At 31.6% G+C, this 26864-nt stretch overlaps 1 protein-coding gene across 6 annotated transcripts; it reads right to left on the bottom strand.

Moving 5' to 3' along the window:
• Window positions 1-6168: 6168 nt before the first annotated feature.
• On the bottom strand, window positions 6169-26857 carry LOC25498720 (AT-rich interactive domain-containing protein 2). Of its 6 annotated transcripts, none has more exons than XR_005643008.1 (6): window positions 26717-26857; window positions 26443-26495; window positions 24641-24819; window positions 20840-21849; window positions 9252-9447; window positions 6183-7227 (listed from the first exon to the last, which is right to left on the bottom strand). XR_005643008.1 is itself a non-coding variant. In XM_039827559.1 (6 exons), exons 4-5 carry the CDS (start codon window positions 24761-24763, stop codon window positions 20875-20877), a joined length of 1098 nt encoding a protein of 365 aa, XP_039683493.1. In that variant the 5' UTR covers window positions 24764-24819; window positions 25182-25272; window positions 26443-26495; window positions 26717-26857; the 3' UTR covers window positions 15556-16109; window positions 20840-20874. The 6 variants fall into 6 exon arrangements, 5 of the variants coding, with proteins under 5 accessions (XP_024626487.1, XP_039683493.1, XP_024626486.1 ...); XM_039827559.1 differs by lacking the exons at window positions 6183-7227; window positions 9252-9447 and adding exons at window positions 15556-16109; window positions 25182-25272; XM_024770718.2 differs by lacking the exons at window positions 6183-7227; window positions 9252-9447 and adding an exon at window positions 15556-16109.
• Between the last annotated feature and the right edge of the window lie 7 nt (window positions 26858-26864).

The following is a 26864-nucleotide window of genomic DNA, read 5'->3' on the forward strand; positions in this document are numbered from 1 at the left end:
TTTAGAGGGACTAAAACGAAAAGTTTGTATATTTATAGGGACCAAAAACATATTTAACCCTAGTTTTTTTTAGGGAATAATTTATGTTTAGTTAGCTACTCCATCTACGCTTATAATTTGGCTCGTATGTAGAGGCATGCGCACTTGTCAAGCGTTGTTTCTTGATAATCGAACTTGATATTCCTCAGATACATCCATGGAATGAGCTCTTTGCCATTGGAGCCCAAACAATCTGATTTCTCCCTCTGGTTATATTTATAAACAAAAATCCACTTTTTATGATCATTCAACACATAATGTATATTGTCTATAATACATATTAAATACATTAGGTGTTCAATGAATCTAAAAATTGATTTTTTTTCTTATAAATATGACTTAAGAGAGTATATAAACAAAAATTATGTTTTAATTTGTTTGTATGTTTTAGCTCAACTGAAAATGTCAATATATTGAAAAATATTTTGATGAAATGGTAAAAGATCTTTTTCATATTAATGAAAGATTTTGATTCAATCTAGTATTGAGAATGTAATATTGTTAAATCTTTTAAAGGGTTTTGTTTTGCCACCTATTGTTGTTCTATTAGTTTGATAGATTAGTGTTTGCAATTGCATGTAAAGACATCCGACTTAAATAAAAAAAATTGGTAATGGTGACATTTTTAGGTTGGACACTTTCATTGATGAATTAAAGTTTGTTATAAATTATATTTTTTTATTAAACATTTTTTTTACTTATTTAATATATTTTATAGTTTAGAGATTAAATTGAAGTTACAATTTTTTTTTAAGCATAAGACACTATGATGATTATGGAATTAAATTGATGCTTTATTTTTTTTTTAAGTAGTTCCTTTATAGTCCATGGTTTTTTTTTTACTATTTTATAGTCCATGTTTGGTGGCCTGTTTGTTTGTATTTGAATTCATAGAGTATATATTTCTTAGTAAAATGCGACAAAAATAAAAATGCACAAGCCACATCATATGTAGCAACGTCAAAATTCTTGAAGGGAAATTATATTCTTTATATGATACAACATGATTCGAGGATTGGGATATCCAGATTATAACAACAGCATAAAACTAAAAGAACATGACAAAAAGCTACAGAACACATTAATAAAAAAAAAAAATCCAGAATGTTCTCCCAATAAATAAAGTCCAGAACATTGGTTATTCATTTCTCTTTAATTTGAAGTTGGAGGACATATTCTTCCTATAAATGAGTAAGATGATACTTTATATTAAGTTTTTTTTTTTTTTTTTTTTTTTACAATTATAACAAACTTTACAGTTTATTTATTTCCCTTTGCTTCATTTTCACGTACTATTAATTCTTTAATAATCATCATTGTGTCAAAAAAAAAAAATTCTTTAAAAATCATCGGTGTCAATAAATAAACAAAAACAAATGAGTTCGCCTAAAGAACATAAAACGTCTTCCGGAGTTCAAACCCTAGCAAAAAAAAAACATAAAACATCCCCTAAAAAATTACATTTTTTAAGAAAAGATGATTATGCATTTCATTACAATAATATCGGTAATACAATGAGGATATGAAAATAAATAGTGGACTAGTTGATAACACGATTCTTCAGTTAAAGCACGAGCTACCGTATTTGTTTGTTGTCTGTTGAACTTTATCCGAGAGTTTGTGAAATGTGAATGAAAGAGTCTCTCGCATCCTGATATGATATGAACAAACTCTGAAACATTAGGTTTGTTGGAGTGAAAAGCATCATTGCTTGTTTTAGAATCCGCTACAAAGTCGACATTGCACATATGCATGTCACTTAACCATTTTATACCTAGCATTAAACGAACCTTAAGCGTCACCAACAGGAACATAACATAAAAGATAGAAACTCATGGTTTTGACTAGAACAGATGCTCTATCATTGTCGCGCGCACTTATACAAATGCATATACGATTCATAGACTGCTAAAAGGAAGCATCAATACTGCCCTTGAGACGACCAGGGGTCGGCCTTTGCCAATGCACACCACGACCTGCAGTTGACGAGTAACATGACGACATGGGAAGCCTTTTGTGTGAAGCCAGAGTGGTTAGTTGATTGCTACTCGCACTAAGAGTGATACTAGCATCTTGCCATACTTCAATGAGGTAATGCGCTCTGCCAACTACGTTGGCACAAAGTTCAATCTCGTTCTAGAGTTTAAGGTTACAGTGCTTCCATAAACTCTCGCAAATGGCTGGCAAATGTTGAGCATGTTCCTAAGATAGATTTCGTAACAAAAAAAATAGCATTTATGGCCGAGTTAGTAACTAGAAAAACATAGTTTACCTCACTCCAAATACCTGCCATTTGCTACACTTACATCTCAAAAGGACACTAAAAAATAATATGAGCAAGATCTTCATGATTTGAATTACAACTAACACAATTCGTTGGACACTAGACTCCTTTGTCTTGAAGACAAACACGTGTTGGCAAACAGCCCCTACACATTCGCCAAATAAGGTTCTTCACCTTGGAAGGAACTTGTAGCCGCCATATGCCGGACCAGAACTTCAGGCGCCTCAAATGGGTCCTATCAACCAAATCCTCAACACAAAACATGTACGCACTTCAAATAGAATACAAACCTTTTTTCTTAACTTTCCAAATCAACCTGTCATTTGCAACTTGATTAAACATTAGTGTATTTAGAATAGGTAGCTATGTCCTCACTAAAAAAAATCACTGAATCACCATTCCAACTTTAAGAATTAGTATCCATTAAACATCCATCGTAAAGTCGAAAACAAAATGTGCCCCTGAGATATTACCATTGATACAACTACCAATTAACAACCAAGGTTCATCAAGAATGGGAATAGAGGTAATTGAACCTATACTCCATTGTGATCCACCATGAACAATAAATCGAGTACGAAGAATATTACGTCAAACATAGGTAGGATTATGACCCAAGGGGGGCGTGAGATAGCTTTTTGTAGGAAAGTACATGGCTTTAAAAATATGGGAAACAAGACATTGGGTTCAAAGACAAATTTCGAACCTTGCTTACCTAACATTGCCAAGTTAAAAGTCGATTGGTCCTTAACCCCCATGTCACCATAGTTTTTATGCATAGATAACTTCACCCATGACATCCAATTGATGCCACGACTATTGGAGCCAACATGCGGCCACCAGAAAGAATTCATCATTTTCTCTGTAGATGTAATAAGGGTTGTTGGTAACTAAAAGATGCTCGTGACGTATGTCGGGATAGGCATTTCATGTGTTAGAACATATTCTACTCCTAAAATGTTATTAATGGTCAATTTCATGGAATCCAACAAATTCCGACTACAATAAATTTCAAATTTAGGTAAGCTAATGGTTTTTCCCAAGGCTTCCTCATAAGTAGTAAGAATGTCTTTCATTATTTGAGTTTGGTTCGTCTCAGCTTTAAATAATAGGAAACAATCATCGGCAAAGAGAAGATGAGACATTGGGGGTGCACCTCTACAAACTTAAGTACCATTAATAACATCATGATCTTCAGCATCTCGAATGAGAGAGGACAACTCCTCCGCACAAATAATGAACAAATACGGGGACATCGACTCTCCTTAACATAAACCTCGCACAAGAATAACTAACCTAGCTGATTCATTGTTGACCAACATAGAGTAGTCAACCGACTCCACGCAGATACTCATCCATTGTATCCATCTATCATTAAAACTCATTTTCGTTGGTTAACGACAATGCAAGTATAAGATGTGGAAGACTCTTACTTGAGGTGGGAGATTGTTGACTTATGGTGTGAATGATTAGTCTCACATCGATTATAAATGAGATAAATGTTAGATATATAAAAGAAGTTACAAAAAATGAGATAAATGTTAGATATAAAAAAGAAGTTACAAATATGTAAAATGCCTTAAGGTTTTGGATGGAGAAATAATATATAATCTCTTACGGTTTCTTTTAGACCAATGTGATGTTCTCCAAGATCCCCTCAAGAACCAGCAGTGATATCAAAGTCGATGATTAGATTAAAGGTTATTGGTTCCTTGTATTGAATGACACCTTGAAAATAATGGTTGATTGCTCTATCTCATTGATGTTGTGTGCCAATAGTTGTGCAAGTGTAGATGGATGGATAAAAGTTTGCTTTAGAGGGGAGCATACCCTATAAATGATTAGATTCACACTTCATAGAATATTGTTGAAATATCAAGTATAAGCAATCTCAAATTAAATGCAAATGCAAGTGTTAAACAAAATATAAAAGCAAGGGGGCTTAGAAATTGAGAATATCCAAGCCACTTATGTGTTGATTCCTTTCCCACCCCTCACTCCCTCAAGACCAAAAAAAAAAAAAAAAAAGAACACAATAAATATAATTTTCAACATTCTTTTTTGTATTTTATGTAAAATTTTCAACATCCTAATTCTCAATTCATATAAGCACTAACCTCAACATGTTCTATATTGAAATGGAAACCTATGGTATAGAATCTACTCATTATGAACCCGAAGCAATATTCTCAATTTGTTAAAAATGTGTGTATATGTAGTTTGCAATCAACTCTTGTTTACTCGATCATCCATTGGATCCAAACAGTTCAAATGACCTTAATATAATAATTTAGGAATTGATGGAAGATGAACTTGTGGTTGACATCGATGAGAAACGATTGATTGCATTGTTTGAGAGGTAACAAAAATCCAACAAATTTACGAAGAATAGATGAAAAAGACCCAAGAAAATTGTCCCCCTGTTTTGTAGGATGGACTCCCAAAAGCTTCAAACAAACTACATTATGACTCACTAAGCTTATAGCTTGGAGGACAATAGTTTCAGTCCGAGATATATGGGTTAAGGTATGGGTCCAACAACAACCAAATGCATGCGAACTCATATAATGGATATGCCCTAAATTCAACTAGATCAAGGTTCGAACCATTATTTGGGATTGTCTGTCCAGATCCAATGTTGTGATTAACCGCAGATCATCATTACAAGCGTCCTTAGAAGACACATGTCTAGGTGAAGGTCTAACGGCCAAAAATCATATTTATCACTTATAAATACTAATGCACAATATTGGGTCAGATATCTTCCTCTTTACCCTAATATTTGTCCACTCTCTTGATAAATCATTGACTTGAGGGTCGGAACACGTGCAAGTATACCATCCCCTTCGGTGGAGAAGGATACACGGTGGACCATGATCGACCCACATCGGAATCCTTCCTTTTTGCGGCAACACCCAACCCTCGGGTCTGGAAGGATCATAAAAATATATAATATTTATTATGTTAAATCTCTAACAATGAACATTCAAGTTAATGAATATCAAAATTACTTTTTTTTAATTAATAACAATAAAAAAACAAATTCGTTTAAAATAACTTCTACTCTTTTTTAAATATATTCTCATAAAATTCATTTAAAAAAAATCATTTTCTTAATTGATAGCAAGTTGACCCTAAAAAATGTCCATTTTATGGTTCTAGTTCGACAACCCAAATCATTTTTCAAAAATCATTTGGAAATTGTGAACCGATGCCAAACTAGTTCAAACAGGTCTGAAACTGATTTTATTTTAAATTTACATAGTTCTTTTTTGGTGGAAAACTCATGCTGCTTTAAAAATCATTTTACTCTCGTCCTTTAATGAGTGACCATTTTGATCATTTAAGCAGGGAACTCTAGAATCTAGGGCGTTGTTCACCTTCAAAGCGCAAATCCATTTCTTTTTGAGTTAACGTGCAAAGCACATATAGATTAGGAAAATGGATAAGTAAACGAGAGAATGATATTTTACTAAATTATCCTTTATTATATATTGATGTAATATCCTTAGTCATTACCCTAAATATACTAAAATATATTGATTTAAGAATGACGAAAATAGTATTAATTAAAAGGTAGAGTTGGCACACCATTTTAATTTTACAAAGAAGTCACACTTATAAGAAATGTTTGGTTTGACACACCATTGATGTGTGGTGTTTATGCTAGACAAGTCTTTTAATTTTTTTGTTTGGGCAATTTTGTTTTAATTTTAATTCTAAAGTTGTGCCTAAATTATAGCCTATAGGAAATTTGAAAGTAAACTATGATTTAATTGAATTTTTTTTTCTTCAAATTTTCTAATAGCAATCATATATATTTTTCAAATCTAAATTTAAAAACAACATAAAATATAGTGACCGTCTTTCCGCCATGTCTAAGCACAAATAATATGAATTCTTTTGCTAATTGGAATCATAGTTCATACCTTTAGATGAACATGCTAATTCAATTTTGATTCACGATCAACTGCACCTAAGATAGATCTTGTCTCTATACTCATACATCTAGGGATGTATACATTATAATAGTAATTCATCATGCTTGTCATAGATTGGGATGGAAAGTACTCCATGATGAGCTTCGAAAATTTTGTGTAACTTGATAGCAGATTCAATTTCTTTAGAGATTCAAATTTCTTTTGCTCTTCCACTGTCCATGATTTTAAAGCATATTCTTCTATGTCATCAAACTTCCGACTTGAATAACCGGTATCAATCTCCGATTTTAAGCATTCTATAGCTTCACCGATGCGTTTTTTAACACAATTAACTAATTCAGGATTGTCGCACATGCATGAGTTAAGCATATCATCTCCGATACCTTTTGCATTGGTTTTACATGCATTTGGCATTGGCCAAATTTGGGTGCCCAACCACTTCAAACTATCATCACTATTATATTGTTTTATGTTGGCTATACCACCCCATTTACGAACTTCAGCTTGAAACCTAGGTCCGATGGGAATAACTGGTCTTGGAAGATGGTTACCCCTAGAAGGTAAAAAGTTCTTGAGCGAGTTAATGACTTCCATGTCTTCCTCTTTTGATTTCTCCTCTATTGATGTCTCGATACCATACAAATATCGATTACTCACCATTAAATCTCTAGCATGGATATTAAAGCTTTCTTGATTCACAAGGTAACTAGACCCCTTAATAGAATCATCAAAGTCACTTAGGTGAGAATAGTCTTGTGTAGAAATACCACAAAATTTTGCATTGTCATTTATAGAAGGGGAAACATATTCTTGTGTTCCATCCGGTAGCGCATAACATGATAGAGAATGAGATGAGTTCTTTCTTTGATCTTTGGCATTTTCACCACTATATTTCTCTTTACCGATGAGTTCAAAACTAGTAGCGCAATTACCATCATTTATGTATTGGTTAAACTTCCTCTTCTGATATAAAAAATAAAAGAAAATAATTTTGATTCTATTACGAGTATAAAACTAGTTATGAATCGATACACTCTTTAGAAAATTATACCTTAATTACGATCATTTTACAATTGTCTTTGAGATCTTTTGAAATATGTCTCTAAAAGTTACAATGCTAAGATCTTACCACAAAACTTGCACCCCATGGACAAAATATTCATTCTTCTTTTCTCTTATATTTGAACTTATTAGAGAAAATTATACTTTCTTCTTCTAAAAGATATTTAAATTACATTTCCTCTCCAATGATATTAAAACTACATTCCCCTCCCTTAAAAATATACTTGCGCTTTATGGTCCATTTGAATTGACGTATTTATGAGGTTATGCAAAAAAATTTATGTAAATAAATAAACATTTATGTATTATCCATAAGCTTGTCAAGATAGCTTATAAAAAAAACAACTTATGGAGTTACAATTTTCATTAACGAAACTTATGAATTGACAAAAAATTATTTATTTGCATAAGCTCAAACATAAGTCAAATAGAACTTTATCTTTTAAATACAATTAAAAATAAAGTAATGACAATTCATAATTAATTATCTTTAGCATTGAAAGTTATAAAGAAATAAAAGTAAAATTCTTCTAAAATGAGGATTCACAATTATTTGATACCATTATATGATTATGTTAAACTTTATCAAACAGAGACGTAAGAAAAAAATATTTCTCTCAAGCATCTTTAAAGGAGGACAATGGAATTTACTATGCATAATTACTTCTCGAGATAAGGTGATAGCTCAATGGTAAGAGTTTAACATTGTAATTTTAATGTATAAATTTTGTAATGGGTTGTGAAACATTCATCGGTGTCATTTAAATTAACAAAATATTTCCCCTTCACCGTTTTTTTTTTTTAAATTACTTCTCAAAGAAAAGTATAGAATTGAACATTAGAAGGGAGATTAGTGTAATTCAAATTTCTCTAAAGAGTGGAAAGTGTAATTTACATAAAATATTTATGATATTAAATCTATACCATATATTTTCTAAAAAATAAACCATTGATCAACTTATAAATAAAAATTTACTAGGATTTCTGTAGGCCAAATACATCTTGCGGTCTTTTAAATTATTTAATTTTAGCAAATTATATTTAAAAATATTGTATCCAAATGTGTTAAAAAAAAAAATTCGTCCATTTCTATCAAAAATTGCTTACATGTTTGTTTTGATGCTCATAGTTATATGGCAAGTCAACATAGACTTTAATAAATTACATTTTATAAAATGTTAAAAATAAAATCATCTAAATTGAAATTATTTAGGGTTCTTAAAATTCATTCAAATTTATGACTTTATGAGTTTCAAACTCATAAATTGAACCATTAAAAAAAATCATTTCGATCTACTGATCCATTGAAATCATCGTATTAGACATAATACTTTGTGGCCTTTTTATGCTCATATGGCAAGTCCACATGGTTTTTTAATTCAAAAAATTATATTTTATATAAAAAATATTAAAAATAAAAACCTCTAAATTGAAATTATTAGGGTTCGTCAAATTCATTAAAATTTATGAAATTCTGAGTTTCCGACCACGAAATTGAACCATTAAAATCATCATTTCGATCTACGATCCATTAAATTCATCATATTAGACAGACATAATACATTGTGTAGACCACGAAAGTTTGAAGAAGAAGGTTAAATAAGAAGGTAAGCCTAATCAATTTTTATTTGAGGTTTTTATTTATAACAAAAAATAATTTAAAGATGTAATTTTAACTAAAGGACTACTTGTCATTGTCACGTCAGTACCGTTATATACACGTCAACTTTATAACCACGTGTTTCTAATAAAAACTTAAAAACAAAGTAACGGTGTGCTCATTTTATAATTTTAAAGACTTATTTGATAAAAAACTTAAATGACTAATATGTTATAAATAAATAATATAAAAGATCGCATGATGGATTTGTTATATCCTTTTAACATGAGATACCTTATATAAGACTTAAATAATGTGTACATACCGGTGGATCTTTAGAACTAGAAGTCAAAACCACTTGATCTTTGTGCTTTTGATTTTGAAAAATATGATGTGATGACTTCTCCTCACAAGGTTTGAAAGTTTTATCTTTTAACCATATCATCGTGTATCTAACATTAATCAACCCTAAGACATATTTTTCATGTCTTGTTACATCCGAGGATTCACAAGCATCGCAACTACAAGAAATTCACATTTACAGAAGGAAAATGTGAGAGACATCTCTTAACAATGTTAGATGCAATATGTTTATTAAATATTTGTTGTGAATTCAAACCTTGCTCAAACCAACAAGGATAAAAGGTGAAGCAAATGACAATGGCAAATGAAAACCAAACAACAATAATTAATCAAGACTAAATCTAGCAACCTATGTGTAGCAAATCCATAATCAAACCAAAGAACAAAAATATAAAGAGAGTGGAGGAACAAACATACCAAGATTTAGTTACCCAGTTCGACTTAAATTAACCTATGTTTGGGGAGAGGGAGAAACTCTCATATCTACTATTAACGAATCTTTACAAGAAATATAGAGTTTACGAGAATTTAGCTTCAAAATTTGTTCAAGAACAAACCCTAATTTCCCAATCTCTCAACCCATAATAGGATCGTAAGAGAAATCAAAAGAGAAAACTTAAATCCTTTCTCTAATGAGATCTCACTATACAAGATGTTTAAAACGTATTTTTTAACCCAAAAGTCTCCTGCTTGTAGTTTTGCAATCTGATTCTAATTAAGTGCGAGTTTAGTTTTTGTTTTAATATTTTAAAAATTTAGGAGGGGAACATATATTTTCGTGAAACTAAACTTCCGTAAGATGTATTTAAAATTAAATCATTCTTTCTTGAAAATAAGGTATGTGACTATTGAGTATGAATCATCTCCATTTCTTTTATAACATATAGTACTTAATTACTTTTTTGGTCCCTTAACTTATTTTTTGGTTTCATTTTGGTTCCTTAACTATTAAAAGTTTTGTTTCGGTCCCATAACTTATTTTTGGGTTTTCTTTTGGTCCCTTAACTATTAAAAGTTTCGTTTTTGTCCCTTAACTTATTTTTTGGTTTCGTTTTGGTCCCTTAACTTATTTTTTTGTTTCATTTTGGTCCCTTAACTCTAATACATTCATTATAACATAAAGGACCAAAGTGGTTGACAGAGGAAGAGTTAAGGGACCAAAACGAAATCAAAAAGTAAGTTAAAGGACCAAAACGAAACTTTTAATAGTTAAGGGACCAAAACGAAACCAAAAAGTAAGTTAAGGGACCAAAACGAAACTTTTAATAGTTAAGGGACCAAACCAAAAAATAAGTTAAGGGACCAAAAGAGTAATTAAGCATAATTTCTATGGCTTTGTACATACAAAACAATAGTGATAGAGCTATACATTTCTTTTTAAAAATGAAGAGGATATCTTAACTCGTAGCCATTGTTTTAGAAATTAGTGCGTACAGTGGGGCTAGTCCTATAGTGCGTACAGTGACCATGATTGTGGAAAGACCATGTGATCAGAGATTAGTTTTGATTTTCATGTGGACTTTTGTTTTGGTAGCTCTATATTTTTTTAAGCAAAATTAGAAGGGCAGAAAGATCATTATATATTATTGACATTTCAACTATTGACACTTCAGTAAATTATAAGCAACTGCAAACCTCCAACATATATACGGAAAAGCTAACAAATGTCCTGCAACACTATTTAAGAACCTTAAATAATATGTTTTTAGAAACCTTAAGTGTAGAAAAATTGTGATATTTTTAAAATTAATTTCTTAATTTTGAATCCCAAAAAGAAGAAAGATACGAGCAAGGTTTGAAATAAACTAAGCCACTTGGAAAAAGCTATAACCCACCAATTGAAACATGTTAAGATCTATCCATTTAGGATGATTTCAATTTCTTCTATTTAGAGATACAAACACAAATATATTTAAAGAAAAAAAAACTATCTAAAACTTTGAGGAGGAGCACACTCTTAGGTCTCAAGTCAATACTACCATGCTAACCCAAATAAATTAGGATTTTAAACTATTTATAAATGAAAAGTGAAAAAGGGATTTCATTATAATAATTGAAAAAATTACGAGTTTGATGCTTTAGTGAAACAATTCTTAATTTAAATTATTTTACTTAAGTCTTGACCGAACAATAGATTATCACATTTTTATCATTGAAAACCGAAGTCTAACAACAACAAAATTTATAATAATTTAAAACTAGATCTGAACAAAATATTGTTGGGAGACCAAAATCATATCTAAGATATAAGTATGTAAAGACTAAAATAACAAGTCTGTCTGTCTTTTTACATTCTTCAATACATCAGGAAGAGGAAGAAAACTCAACAATAGACAAGGTAATTCACCCCAAAGAAAGAAGAAGCAATATACATAATAGAGAAAACACAGCAAAAGGAAAAATAACAAAAATCTTGCGATAAAGAAAGAAGGAATACAACCGAAACAAGAAGGAAGAAAGATGACTAACCCAGATCAAGGATAGGCGCCCATGACAAATGAAAAAGCTAAAGGAAGGATGTAGCATTGGTTCACAAAGAAGACATGAGTTAGGTAAAAAAAGAGTACTTTTGTAGTGGTTGTAGTCAACCTAATTGGCCTACAAAGCAAGTCCAATAACAAACAAATCCAAAGAGAAAAATGCTCTTCTCCCGATAAGTTTTGTTCATTCCCAACTAAAATGGTCAAAGTACCCTTGCGTGAATTAACTCACGCAGCGTGAGTTAAGTCACACACCTTTCTTCACCACATTTGTCACGTTTTTTGGACGGTTTGGCCGGTGGTCAGATGATTTACCACGTTTTTGACCCATCATAATGGTTAAATACAACATAGGCTTGCATTCCCCTTATAAATACTCTTCCAACTTTAACCATTTCTCACATTCTCCCCTCCTCATTCTCTCATCCTCTTCCTTCTACAGCAACAATGTTTTTCCATTCTTGGCTTTTCATAGAAAGAGGCCTCTTTAAAAATTTTAGGGATTGTATGAACAATCAATGGAGATGGCAACACAATGCAAAGAAGTGCAGGTTGTTTGTGTAGAAGGTTGAAATTGAAAGTCTTTTTCGCATTAGACAATAAACATATCTTACCTCAATCCCCTTCTCCCCCACCATCTGAACCATGTTCTATATATTTGGTCACCATAGCTCGAAGGGAACGATCGAGTTAGTCGCTTCCTTGATCATATCTTACGGAAATAATATGAAAAGTTTAGTTTAGCCAGAACCTACGAAGAAATCAGGGGTTGCACGGATATACCAGATGAAGAATTAAGTTTGATCGATCTACGTTTTTAAATTATGTTGTTGAAAGTCTATTGTTGTAATCATGTTGTTGAAATTGTTATGTTTAACGTATGTTATTGTTGTTGAATTTGATTTAATGATTTTTTTTTTCTTCAATTTGTTGTCTTATGAAGAGGGTTCATATTATAATTTGAACTCAATCAAACCCTCTAAAGCTCAAGTTTTAACAAAGTCTACGCATGTTTTAGATTATATAATCTAACATGTTTGAGAATGGTTTTGCAATATATAATATGGAGCAGTCCATAATATGAATGGTGGCATTACAAATAATGTTTGGAGTCACCACACACACACAAAACAAGTGGTATTTTCTCTTTAAATTTACAACGAGGGCAATAAATCACCATTTTATGAGTCAAAAACCTAAGTTGCGACCAAACCTATTTGAGTGGTCAGAAGTTTGATTTTAAAATCACGGTATTATTTTGAGAAGTGTGATAAATTTTGGGGACAAAAACTACAATTAACTATATTTTAAAGTAATTAACCATTTAAATGATCAACTTGGCACCTTCACCGGTATTAGTTATTTAGCAAGAGGAATGCTAGGGTCACACCCTCTAACACACTCTTTGGACACACTCTCTTCTATTGGAGCCACCTCATCACTTATTTTTTTTTTCTCTCTTTTTTCTAGTAACCGATTCTGCAAGGAGAAAGAGAAACTAGCACGAATCTGCATGTTCATACCATTAAATTCCTCCTAAATTATTTCCTAGGAGCTCGAAAAGGAACAACTTACTCTATTGGATCATAGATTTGTCACCAAATGATTATCCAACGAACACTTTGTTGTTCATGCTTAACTATATACAACAAACTTTGTCTATGTTTAACTAAATACACCAAAAGGAACTTACACTAATTTCCTATGAGGCTTAATGAGAGACACACTCCTCAAAATCAGTAATGGACATCAACCTCCACTAAAGTTTTTATCCTTTATTTTCAACTTAACAATTTGTTATTATTTTAAAACTAAAAACCACCACAGCACAAGTGATAGATATATAGAATATTCATGATATTGTTAAGTTATGAATAATGTTAGCGACATATTCTTTAACACATTTTTTTTATTGATTATAATTCATATGAATTTCCATCAAATTATATGAAATCCACATAATTTGATGGGTTCTATATACATTTTAACCAATCAAACAGTGTAATGTAAAAAACATGGTAAGGAGTATGTTTCTAACACTCGTCGTTAAATCATTCAATTTTTTTTTCCGTCTTTATTGATTCAATATAGTTTATTAGTTAGATTCATTAGTATAGTTAGTTGGTCAGATTAGTAAATTTGGTTAGGAAGTAAGTTAGACCAACTAGTTGTATAAATAGGAACACTCATTGTATCATTTCATATCTTTTATCAATTACAATGACTCCTCGAGAGTAGTATTTTCTCTATCTTTCCATTTTATTAGATCTAGAACCAAGATATTCTCTGATTCGTAATATCCAACTATGAATATTATTTTTTCCTCTTTCATACTAGAAAAAGATGAAGAGTAGTTCGATGGTGATGAAGTTTTCAACACCTTCATACGAAAAATTCTAAAATCTTCAATTGCACAAACAAGCTTTAAAGATCAAATTGTTTTCTTCAGTTTCAGAAACATAATCGATTTAGTTTCAATCACTTCAATCAAACCAAACATTGATGGATTCACCATCAAGATTGGGAAGATAACTTGTGTTCTTGTTTATTCTTGTTGTGCTCATCATCGATGACGAATTTACGTTTACCACTTTCGATAAGATATGGATATGTATAAGACGTTTCTTCCAAAAGACCTTTTGCCTCTTGGAAAACGGAAACTTCAGATCAGTATCACCACCACCAACATGATACAACCATTTGAATTACATGACAAACGAATTGTCGATTTCAATCCTAGCTGAAGTGTTTATTCAATTTTGTCATGTGCCGTTTGAAAAGGCTTTAACTAACAAAAGATTGTGGTTAGGGTTGGGAATATGCCAGACCGGTCTACAGGGGCCTACGACCTGGCCTGACCTGTTTATGAAAAAGGCTAGGCTTAGGCTTTGAAAAAGTCTATTTAAGTAATAGGCCAAACTTAGGTTATCAAAAAAGCCTACTAAGCCTAATAGGCTGACCTATTTATACATATTATTAAAATTTATTTTTTATTTATATTAAACATAAAAATCAAGAAAAAACTCAAATAATTGACTTTTTAAATAGGCTTTGAGGCCTTATAGTGAAATAAGCTTTTAAGACCTTATAGCAATAGATATGCCTTGCGGCGAAATAGGCTTTAAGGTCAATTTAGCCTATTTAATGACTTCAATATGAAGTAGGCCTGTAAATAGGCTTCCATGCCAGACCTTTAAATAGGCCAGACCAGACCAAAAAATAGGCCCATGAAAGGCCATAGGCCAGGCTCACGCTTGCAAAAAAATTCGTCGGCCATGCTCAGGCCTATCAAAGCCTGGCCTGACCTCGCCTATTCCCACCCCTAATTTTGGCGGATGACTTAGGCAGAGGTAAAAATTCATGATATCAACATAAATCTCAATAATATCTCGTAAATAACTTGTACAAGATGGATATGATGATAAGATATGGATATGTATACAACGTTTCTTCCATAAGGCCTTTCGCCTCTTGGTTCTCCATCAAAAAACGAAAACGTCATATCAGTGTCACCACTGTCAACATGATATAGCCTTTTGAATTACATGACAAATGAATCGTCGATTTTAATCATAACTGAAGTGTTTCTTCTATTTTGCCGTGTGTTGTTTGAAAAGACTTTAACTAACAAAAGATTGCGGTGGATGACTTGGACAAAGGTAATAGTTCATGATATCGACATAAATCTTAGTAGTATCTCGCAAATAACTTGCACAAGATGGATACGATGAATGTTATAGAAATAAATTAGGTGTGTTTATAATATTTTATTTTCTTGCAAACAAGTTTTCTACTGAAGAACATCCGATGGGATGGATATCTTTTTATACCATAACTTAAACATTGTATACTTGCACTCAATTTCTCCCCCTTTAAAATAATCAGTGTTATGGGAGACACCAAGTTTTTGGTCTCACCAATTTATGTAAGCCGAAAGCAAGTGAGAAAATTGATGAATCACATTCAGGATACTTTGAAATCCTTAACATAGATTGCATACCCACAACAGGTGTACTGATTAACCCTTGAGAACATCCGATGGGGGTAGCGATTTGAAACTAACCAGTGCCAATTTATCGTGTTTTTATCCGTTTCGCAAATAAAAATCAAAAGATAATTTGATGTCAACAAATAATTGAGCCGATGACCAAGGAGCGAAAATCAAGCTATCAACCGACTAGACCAAACCATCTTCTTTACCTTTCTTCTTCCAATTGTTTCACGATTTCATCCAATTCTTTCCGCTTCTATTTCTTCGTCATTATCGAATAGTCTTCATTTAAAATTGATATAACTTGCATTATAACTCTTGACATACAACGTCGTTGGAATATCCAATCCTGAACAAATTGGAAACAAGATTGGTAACAATTTGAAGTATTTTGATATATAAAACAAAGGACAAAAACAATTTTTTTTACTCATGATCAAATGTTAATAGGAACAATTCCAGCATAGTTTTGACAAATCAATGGCAAATATCTATAAGAGTAATATGCCAAAAACTTGATATACTTTTAGCAAGTGTACTAAAAATACATTGAAGTAATAAAATTTATAAGTTCGTCTCCACATGAATTGTTTCAATCTCAAAACAGTAATTTAATTAAAATAAGGTTTATGCATACTTTAAAAAAAATGAAATTATTAAAAAATAATGAATAACTATGCCCTGTATCAATACTTGAAAGAAAAAAAAGTAAATAGTAACAAATGTTCTAAGGACATTTGATAAGAAGTTAAATTGAAAATTTTATCTTGAGATTTATGTATTCAACACATTGAAACACCAAAAAACAACTTTTTCTACATGAAAGTCATCGATTGTTTCCATTTATTAATCCTTAACAAATGCCCTTACCTATAAGACACTTGTTAGCAAGACAAAAAAAAAACCACTAACTTCCATTTCAAAATACATGTCGCAGTCAACCACTGCACACATTCCAATACATAACTTTGACCATTAATATCTTTATTTATATATAATAAAATTATTAAAATTTGATATTTTAAAAATATTCATCATGACAAATCAAACATCTTGCATGATAAGATTTATATTTATATTTTAGTTAAAAAAAAGGGTTAATTAAGTTTTTGGTCCCTACAAAATTTTCTGTTAGTGTTTTTAGTCCCTGTTAAATTAAAATTTGTTTAATTATGCTTAAACTTCTAAATTTTTGAAAGATTTTTTACATACATGTTCATAACATCCTAAGACACTCTTTTATAAAAAATAAATAAATAGTTTTTTAACATGTAATGAATTAAATATGAATATTTCTAAAAGCCAAAATTTCAAGAATATATTAATGAAAATTTGGACCTAATAATAAAATTTTTAGTTACTTTTTTACGGAGGAACTTTGTATAATATTCTAAGTAAGTATGTGAAAAATATGTTACAAATTTAAAAGTTTAAGCACAATTAAGCAAATTTTAATTTTACAAGCACTAAAAGTATGTGTTGGTCCTAATTAAATTGAAATTTGTTTAATTATACTTAAACTTTTATATATTTAAATGATTTTTAACAGACATGTTAAGAACATTATAATAATCTCTTTTATAAAAAATTAGATTTTTTTAACATGTAATGAATTAAATATAATTTTTTTAAAACACTAAAAATTCAAGATAAAACTAACGAAAATTTAGACCTAAAAATAAAATTTTGAGTTAATTTATTGTGGCGGAACCTTCTATAATGTTTTAAACAAATATGTAAAAAATCATTAAAAAATTTAAAATTTTAAGCATAATTAAACAAATTTTAATTTAACAGGGACTAAAAACATTAACAGAAAATTTTATAGGGACTAAAAAGTGTGATTTATTTTTATGGGGACTAAAAACAAAACTGCAGATATTTATAGGGACCAAAAACTTAATTAACCCTAAAAAATATGATCAAAATAATGTGAATAGTGAACATAGTAAAATTGTGACATGTATTTTGAAACAGTGGGAGTATTTATTGTATCATTCTTGTTGACTATTGATGTCTTTTCCACTATCATAAATACAAAGTAGAAGTATATGTAGACGAGTATTAAGAACACTTTGTAATACTCTCTCTAACACTCAATCTCTTAGATGAAATCCACGTAGAGATCACCACTTTACATTGACTAATGTATATCGTGCGATACCCACATTGATTTTAACTAATAAAAAAGTAAGTATTAAAAAGAGTGTCAAAAAGAGAGTGTTATTAGCATTTCTTTGAAGTCATTCAAAGGAAAAATCCAACATTAGAAAGAATACAATTGAAAAGAAATAATTAATATTGCATTAGAAATTAAAAATAACATTCATTTTGGAACAACTTTTTTTGTTCAAGTCACATTCATTTTAAAAGAGAGGGTGTTAGGCATGGCAATGGGCGGGGTGAGGACGAGTTTTACATTCCCCATCCCCATATCCGATTCTCATATACTTGTTCGTTACCCTACCCATATCCAACGAGGATGAAATTGAACCCCATTCTCATCCCCGACGGGTTCGGGTATCATCCCCGTCCCTGCATTGAATCATTTTTTTTAACAATATGCTCACTTTAACATTTGTTAGACCGGTTGATTTATTTGTCCTTTAAATATCAATGGTAGTTTTTATAACACGATAATTATCAAACAGAATAACATGGCATATCAACATATAGTAATTTTATGCATTTGGAACGGGTTTGGAAATGGGGTCAGGGTGGGTACCTATATACCCGTTACCCGTCCCATACCCGTGTTTTGAAATCAGAGAAAATTCAAACCCAATCAAAACGGAGAAAATCCGTCAAATTGGGTTTGGTTCGGGCTGGTAACCACGTGTATGAGTTTTGTTGCCATGCCTAGAGGGGGTATATAATTATACAACAATCAAGCTTATCCCACAAAGTGTGGTTTACTACGTGGATCAAATTACACCATAATGATCTACTATAAACCATATTTAGATCCAACTCATTAATATGTAAATAGTTTTAATAATTTTTTAATAGTTTTTCTAGGTCTTCCTCTATCTCTTGTAATATGACTATCCTCTATAAAATCTACATGCCTAAATCACCTAATCCTATTTACCAAAATCTCTTTTATTATAGGTGTCACCCTAACTCTCTTTAATAGTCATTTTTAACATTATTACGTCTAATCTTACCACACATTCAACGCACATCATCATTTCCGCTAAACTTACTTTATTTGTGTTGGTTATTAACCACTCAACATTTTGTTTCATACAACATCATCGGTCTAACAGTTGTCCAATAGAATTTTCCCTTCAACTTAAGTGGTACTTACATATCACATAAAACACTTAAAACTCTTCTATATTTCAACCACTCAACTTAAATACAATGATTGACATCTACATATATTTCCTTGTTATTTTGTACTATTGACCCAATCTATTTTAACCATGTACCTAACAGTATGATCTCCAACTTTCACCCTTAAAGCAAGACTACTTCGCCTTTTGCTAAAATTACATTTTATAAACTATGTCTTGCTCCATACATTTCTAAAGCCTGTCTCTAACCTCCCACTCAATTGGTCCCTCGACTCACCAAGAACCACATCATCCGCAAAAAATATACATCTCGATGCTAACTCTTAAATGTGTTGCATAAGTACATCCAAAATTATAGTAAAAAGATAAGCACTTATGGTTGACCCTTGGTGCAATCATGTTGTTATAGAAAAATCATCAGTAACCTCATCTTGCATCCTCACATAGTCAAAGCTCACTCATACATTTCCTTGATAGCTCTTAATATAACAATTTTAACCTCTTCTCTGGGGCTTTCTACATAATCAAGTCATAGTCAACTTATGCATTGCACAATATTGAGAAAATCCAAGTCCCACATCAAATAGATAAAACTCTTGATAATAGTTTGTAAAGAGGAGACACTATTCACCTTATAAGCCGGTTTTGTAAGAAAAAGTTAGTCATTATTTCAACATGGTATCAAAACTTGTAGAATTCATGGGTCACCTACCTATCCACGCACCAAACCCAAAGAGTGATGGACGTGAGGGGGATGTATTGAAAAAACCAAAGTCCCACGTCGGATAGATAAACTCTTGATAAGAGTTTATAAAGAGAAGATATTCCTCACCTTATAAACCAGTTTTATAAGAGTGAGTTAGACCCCAATTTCAACACCCTAAGACTATTAATTTTTAAAAACACAACTAACTTATCTTGTATGGGTGGAATAATGCTATCGACACACTCATTTATTGGTTAACTTTCATATGGATTCCACCAAATTTAATTGAAACCCACATATTTTGGTGACATCCATAAAAGTTTTAACCAATTGATGGGAATATGTTAGAAATTGTGTCAAAAAATGTGTTGCTACCCCTTTCTTTAAGAGTATTCAAAACCATGTCAATCATATGTGCTCTACATAAGAAAGTAAGTCAAAAAGGACTCGCATATGTCGGCCAAGTTGGTAAAGATTAACTTCATATCCGACGGCGACTTGATTTGAATTTTGTTGCTTATATGATGATCTCATTTAGGATAATATGCAAGTACATTTGTAAGCTTTGTATTACTCCCTCCGTTTTAAATTAGGTGTCCTTTTAAGTTTTAGTGGAAAAGAATAATAAATAAATATTGTATTGGTATTATAAAAGGGATAAATAGTCTCCGTGCATAACTCAGTTGGCAGAGACATGCATTGTTATATGCAGGGGTCAAGGTTCGAACCCCGAATACCCCATTTATTCACCTTGAAATAGGTAAAAAATTTAGCCACTAGACTACCTGAAAAAGAAAAAAAAAATAAAAATAATTTAAGACAGAAAATATGAAAGAGGACACCTATTTTAAGACGGATGGAGTAGCTTTGAAGGTATACTTCTTCTCGTAAACCGTGGAAACCTAACTCTCATAGACTTCTTACTCTCATAAAAAGATGATTTTGTATATACACGAGCAACATATCAAACTACTGGCGTTCAATGTTGCAATTTATAGTATGATGTGTAAACCCACGTAGAATGATTTGCCATATTCAATTTAAAAATTTGTGAAATTGGAATCAAAGTCATACCTTTTGATCAACATGCACGTTCAATCTTGTAGTTATCAATTTGGTTTACGATCAACAGCGCCAAAGAAAGATCTTCTGTCTATACTCATACATCTTGGGATGTATACATTATAATAGTAATTTATAATGGACTTCATAGATTTGGATGGAAAGTACTTCATGGCAAGATTACACAATTTTGTGCCACTTGATTGTGGATTCAATTTTACTAAGGATTCAAATTCCTTTTGTTCTTCCATTGTCCATGATTTTGAAACATCTTCTCCCATGTCATCAAACTTCCAACTTGAAAAAACGGTACCGGACTTGAATTTTAAGCATTCTCTAGCTTCGCCAATATGTTTTTGAATGCAATCAACTGATTCAGGATTGTCAGACGAGCATGAGTCAAGCCTACCTTCATCAATACCTTTTGCATTGGTTTTAGATAAAGAAGACATCGGCCAAATTTGGGTGCCCAACCACTTCAAACAATCATCGTTGCAAGATTTATTTACGTTGGTTTTGGTCTCCCATTTAGGAACTTCAGCTTGAAACCTAGGTCCGATGGGAATAACTGGTCTTGGAAGATGGTTACCCCTAGAAGCTAAAAAGGTCTTCGGTGAGTGAATGATATCCATGTCTTCTTTTTTTGGTTTCTTCTTGATGGGTGTCTTAGGACTACAATAATAACTATTGTCATCCATTAAATCTTTAACATGGATATCCAGGTTCACTTGATTCATAAGATAACCCGATCCCTTGATAGAATCATTGAAGTCACTTAGGTGAGAATAATCTTGTGCAGAAATACCACAAAATTCTTCTCTTCCATTTTGTGGGGGGAAATCATATTTTTGTAATCCTTGTATAATAATTCTTTTTCCATCTCGTGGTGATGGACATGAGAGACCAAGAGTTGGGTGTCTTATTCGTTCTTGGACAATTTCACCACCATGTTTCATTGTATCAATGATTTCATAACTAGTAGCACACTTATCATCATTATGGTTTTGATCCAGTTTCCTCTTCTGAAATAAAAATGTATAAAAATGACAATAATAATAACTGAGAATCGTCTGCACGAAACAGAGACAAATCCATGAAATTGAGTAGAATATTAATGGCCAACAAGCTCCCTTACAAGAGTTTTAACAATTTCCCGTTTCTGGGATTTGTTTTTTGTTTTTTGAAGAAACTAAATTAATCCACCTAAATTAGTACCAAAAGAATCGAACTTGAAACCTTTACGAGGTATACACTCCTAGATCCCAAGGCAATACCATCAAAGCTAACCCAAGTAGGTTTCCGGGTTTTGATTTAAACCCAAGACCTCAGATTAATTTGAAGGAAACCTAAACTATCTCATCTAAGCGCTCGAGTATTAGGGTTCGTTAGATGGTCAGGAAGTATAGAAACAAATAGGATACGAAGCTGGATAGAGTCATGATATGATATGGACAAGATAAACCTTATTTTAAAAATGACATCATATAATAAATAAGGAATGGATTTGTTATCTTATCATTATAGTTTATAACCCAACATATACCTATGATAGAAATTACAAAGGCAATCAGGATAGGATAAGAAGATTGAGTTTATTTTATCCTATCCCTTTAGTGCATCAAACATGTGATTTAAACAGGATATGATAGATATGTCATATCTTAACTCTCTATCCTGACCATCAAACAAACCCTACTCGTCTGAGCTCGATTTGAATCGATCAGAATTTGTTCAACCAAGATTCTATAAATGTATCAATAATTCAAAATTTCAACTCAATTTTAAAACAAAAATATAGCAAATCGTTGTAATAAAGTGGAATTCTCGTAAACTTGTATCAAATAATATAAACTATCACGCCAAATCATTAAGGGTCTGTTTGGTGCACAAGATAGGAAGACGAAATATGATAAAACTATCATTATCCTGATTCATTCTGCTGCTTGATGCACCAATAGAAAATGATAATTTAAAACTATTTATAATCCTATCTTACTCACCCTTTGTTATTTTTATCCTTAGTTTTTGGTGGGTTAGCAACCTGATAGCATAAAGCTATCAAACACGCTTATCCTCTGTTCCATCAAGCATGAAACTTATCCTCTAAGTTTCTTCATGTTTTGTTCTTTTTAATTTTTTTCCCCGATTTTCTTCCCAAATAGGGATGGCAATTGGACCTAGACTCGATGGGTATCTGCAAAAAATACCTGCAATGAATAGGGTAAAACCCCGCTTTTATGGGTTTAGGTTTGGGTCTGAGTATTACCTGCAAATTTAAATGGGTATGGGTACGGGTAAAAGTACTGTACTGCCAAACTCCGCAATCTGCATATACATATTTATATAATATGATGAATAATTTATTTATTTTGTGTATAATTAATTAATTAATGTATTTAACTATTTAAGCCTAAACCTAAAAACTACTTAATACAATAACCGATCCCTCCTGCTGGTATACAATTTAGGAAAGTGTTGGATTTTATTTTGTTAAATACTACGATACATACTATTTTATAAGTTGTTTTGAAAACTTTTGAATCATATTTTTATTTCAATTGTGATTATTTTTATTATCTTTCAATAGTTAAGGTGCGGGTATGAGCACTAAGGGGACCCATAGGGTATGAGGAAATGACACTAAAGTTGTTGTTCACGAGGGTAGGAGGGTACGAGCTCATGTATTTTTTACAAACACATGTATGGGGAAGGGTACTGTAGTATCCTAACCATAAATACCCATTGCCATCCCTATTCCCAATCAATATTAATTCCAACGACAAAATTGTTTCTTGTTCCCAATCAATCGAAAAAATTTATTTAACCTTTGTCTCAGAGATATGCATCTCATAATATATACATTCCAACAATGTATGGGAATTGATTTCGGCAATTTCTTATAATATATCCATAATATATACATCCCCGTCTGATTCTAGCAATTTCAATTTTCTCGTCCGATTCCAGCAATTTCTTGTAAGAAGTTGAAATGATATACATTCCCAATTTCAATTTTCTCATAATTTTTTTTCCCAATCAAGTGAGAAAATTGATTTCAACTTTGTCTCAGAGATATGCTGGAATATGCTGCAGCCTTTGTTAAATTTTTATCCTGTCAATAACAAGTGTGCAACACATGATAAATGCATGACATGATAAGTGTCTTTCTTGTCACTACCATATTCATATCCTATCTTTATCTTTATCTATTTTCTAATCATATTCTATATCTATCATATCTTGAGCACCAAACGGGCCTTAAACATCTAAAAAAAACACGGGTTGAGTTTCTAAAGTTGTTAACAGTTAAAACAAACAGAAAAATAGAGTCAAGTTCTTCAAAATTGGGCAAAATCAAACTAAATTAGCTCGATTTTATTTGATTATACCCCATATTAAATCACTCGAAAATCAGGTTGAATCCGATTTCACTCAAAACTGATCACTCAAGATCTTTTTAATTTTAACTCTTGTAGATGTGTTTGAGACATGTCTAAGGAGTCTCTAAGCAAAAAAAAAAAAAAAAGTTAAATTTTTTGGGACTTATGGTACGAGGGTGATACAGGTGTCTGATACCGACCCAAAGAGTGTCGAACACCATGACACAAAAGTTGAACATCGACGTGTGTCAAACACCACGGCACGCCTAATTATAGAGGTGTGTTTGGTAGTTAGAAACAAATATTAAGTTCAAAATATATATTTACTACTTTAGAAAAATGAGAATTAAAGTAGGAAAATATAATTCACTCCGCATAATTTCTCTGAAAAGGGATTTAAGTGTCACATTGTACTAAAAAAATGAATAAATACCTGTCTAATTTTAGAATTAGAAGAATTCAAAAGCATGTGATCTTTGTGGTTTTGGCTTTGAAGACTATGATGTGATGATTTCTTTTCACCAGGGTTGAAAAGGTCTTTTGACCATATCATCATCGAATCTCTACTATCAAATAGCCCAAAAGCATATTTTTCATGTGTAGTTGCTCAACCTGAAGCAAAGTATTCACAAGCATTGTAACTATAAGAGATTCAGATTTACAAGAGGAAAAATATAAGAGACACCTTCAAATAATACTACAATAATTTAGAGATTCATAGATGAACTTCTTCAAAGTCTTTTATAAACTTATTCTTGAAAAGATATGGGGTTAATGAACTTCATTTGAGATAGCTAGATAACAAACAACCTACAATGATTTGTATAAATACTAACAAATAATTGAATCAAACTTGATCTCCTTGTCTACTTATTACCTATGTTGCCTAGGTATAGGTGCGGTACTCAGTACGATACAGGTAAAGTATGTTTAATATGGCTTAAACATGTGTTTATAAGTGGGGCAGTCCTCACCTCACAAGTCGGTTTTGTAAGATTGTAGTAGAGGGATATCCTCATCTCACAAGCTGATTTTGTGAGGTTGTATTAGACTCAACCACAATTTCTAAGAAAGTACAAGTAAGGTTGTAAAAATTGAGATTTTGCTTCGGAACAAAATAGCAATTGAATGATTTTACTAATACTAGATACTTCTTGAAATGACATAAAATATATGCATTTAATTAATATTTATTTTTAGGCTTAATAGCAATTTTGACCCACTAAGTATCAAGAAGTTGCGATTTTGGCTCCCTAAAAAAATAAAATACAGTCCAGCCCCCTAAGTACTGCCCCTTTTGCAGTTTTGCCCCCAGACCAATTTTGACCAAGTCAATGCTGGTGTGAACGCCATGTGTGTAATTTTTTTTTAATTGTTAAAAATAAAAATAATGATTTTTTATTTTATATTTGTAAAAAAAAAATAAAAAAATAGCATTGATTTGGTCAAAATTAGCCTGGAGGCCAAAACTGCAAAAGGGGCACTATTCAAGGGGCTAGATTGTATTTTATTTTGTTAGTGAGCCAAAATCGCAACTCCTAATACTTAAGGGGCCAAAACTGCTATTAAACCTTATTTTTATCAATCAAGATTTCAAGTGTAAAATTGTGATATAAAATGATAAGATATAAGTTTTAAGTTATAAGCTACTTGAATTAGCTTATCACACTATTATAAGCTCATAAAAATAAGTTTTGAGCTAGTGAGAAAGAGATTGTTATTAAACGGGTCTTTTCAGTCAAATGAACTTATAAGACATCAGATAAAGCTATAAGTTCAAAAATAGGTATTACTAAAAAAAACCTAAATCATATGACGAATTAATATTTAGGTTTATTTTGCCCCTAACTTTCACGAAGTTGCGATTTTGGCCCCCTAAGAAAAAAGCTACAAAACCGTCTCCTAAGTTTTGTAACTGTAGTAGTTTCCCCGAATGCCAATTTTTGGTAAAAAAAAAAAAAAAAAACACGTCCTCACCTAGGGTGCCATAAGCGTAGACCAAGTCAAAATTGGCTTTAGAGGCCAAAACTACCACATATGCAAAACCTAAGGAGGCGGTGCAGTTTTGTAGTTTTTTTTTCTTCTTAGAGGACCAAAATCGCAATTTTGAAAAAGTTAGGAGGCTAAGACTGCTATTAAACCTAATTAACAGAGTTGAGTTTAACAGAAGAGGCTAAACTCACATAACATTATGAATTAATAATTTAATCATGATAAAAAAGAGTTACCTAATACCCGTATTTAATGTCTGACACGCCTCAATTGTTATTATCTCATGTGGAGGGAACCTATCAAAAACAACAAACAACAAACAAAACTAGATCTGAACAAAATATTTCTTGAAAATCAAGCTCAGATCTCAGATATGGTTTCCAGGCTTAAGTTACAATTATGTTTCTTCTACACTTTCTTTGGATTCTTCAATTCATAAGGAAGAAAAAGAAATCCAAACAATAGAAAAAGTATAGAAAACGCCTGCAATAGGAAAAGTAAAGAAAATATGACTCACCGTGTATCAAAAGAAGAAGCACGCGCACATGACAGATGAAGGCTAAAGGAAGATGTGCTGATGGCTCCCTTCAACAAACAAAAAAAAAAACAAGACATGTGCTAGGGTAGAAAATGGAGTTTTATATTGAAGCCAATGGGCCTACATA

Source organism: Medicago truncatula, chromosome 7 (assembly GCF_003473485.1).
Source record: "Medicago truncatula cultivar Jemalong A17 chromosome 7, MtrunA17r5.0-ANR, whole genome shotgun sequence".
Taxonomy (NCBI): Eukaryota; Viridiplantae; Streptophyta; class Magnoliopsida; order Fabales; family Fabaceae; genus Medicago; species Medicago truncatula.

Bases quoted from the DNA above. Each gene is read 5' to 3' on its own strand.
- LOC25498720 (XM_024770718.2), bottom strand. From the start codon at position 24,763: ATGATGATATGGTCAAAAGACCTTTTCAACCCTGGTGAAAAGAAATCA. The intron at 21,850-24,640 runs GTATTTATTCAT...TTTTTATTTCAG, and splicing joins CTAATTCTAAAATTAGACAG to AAGAGGAAACTGGATCAAAA.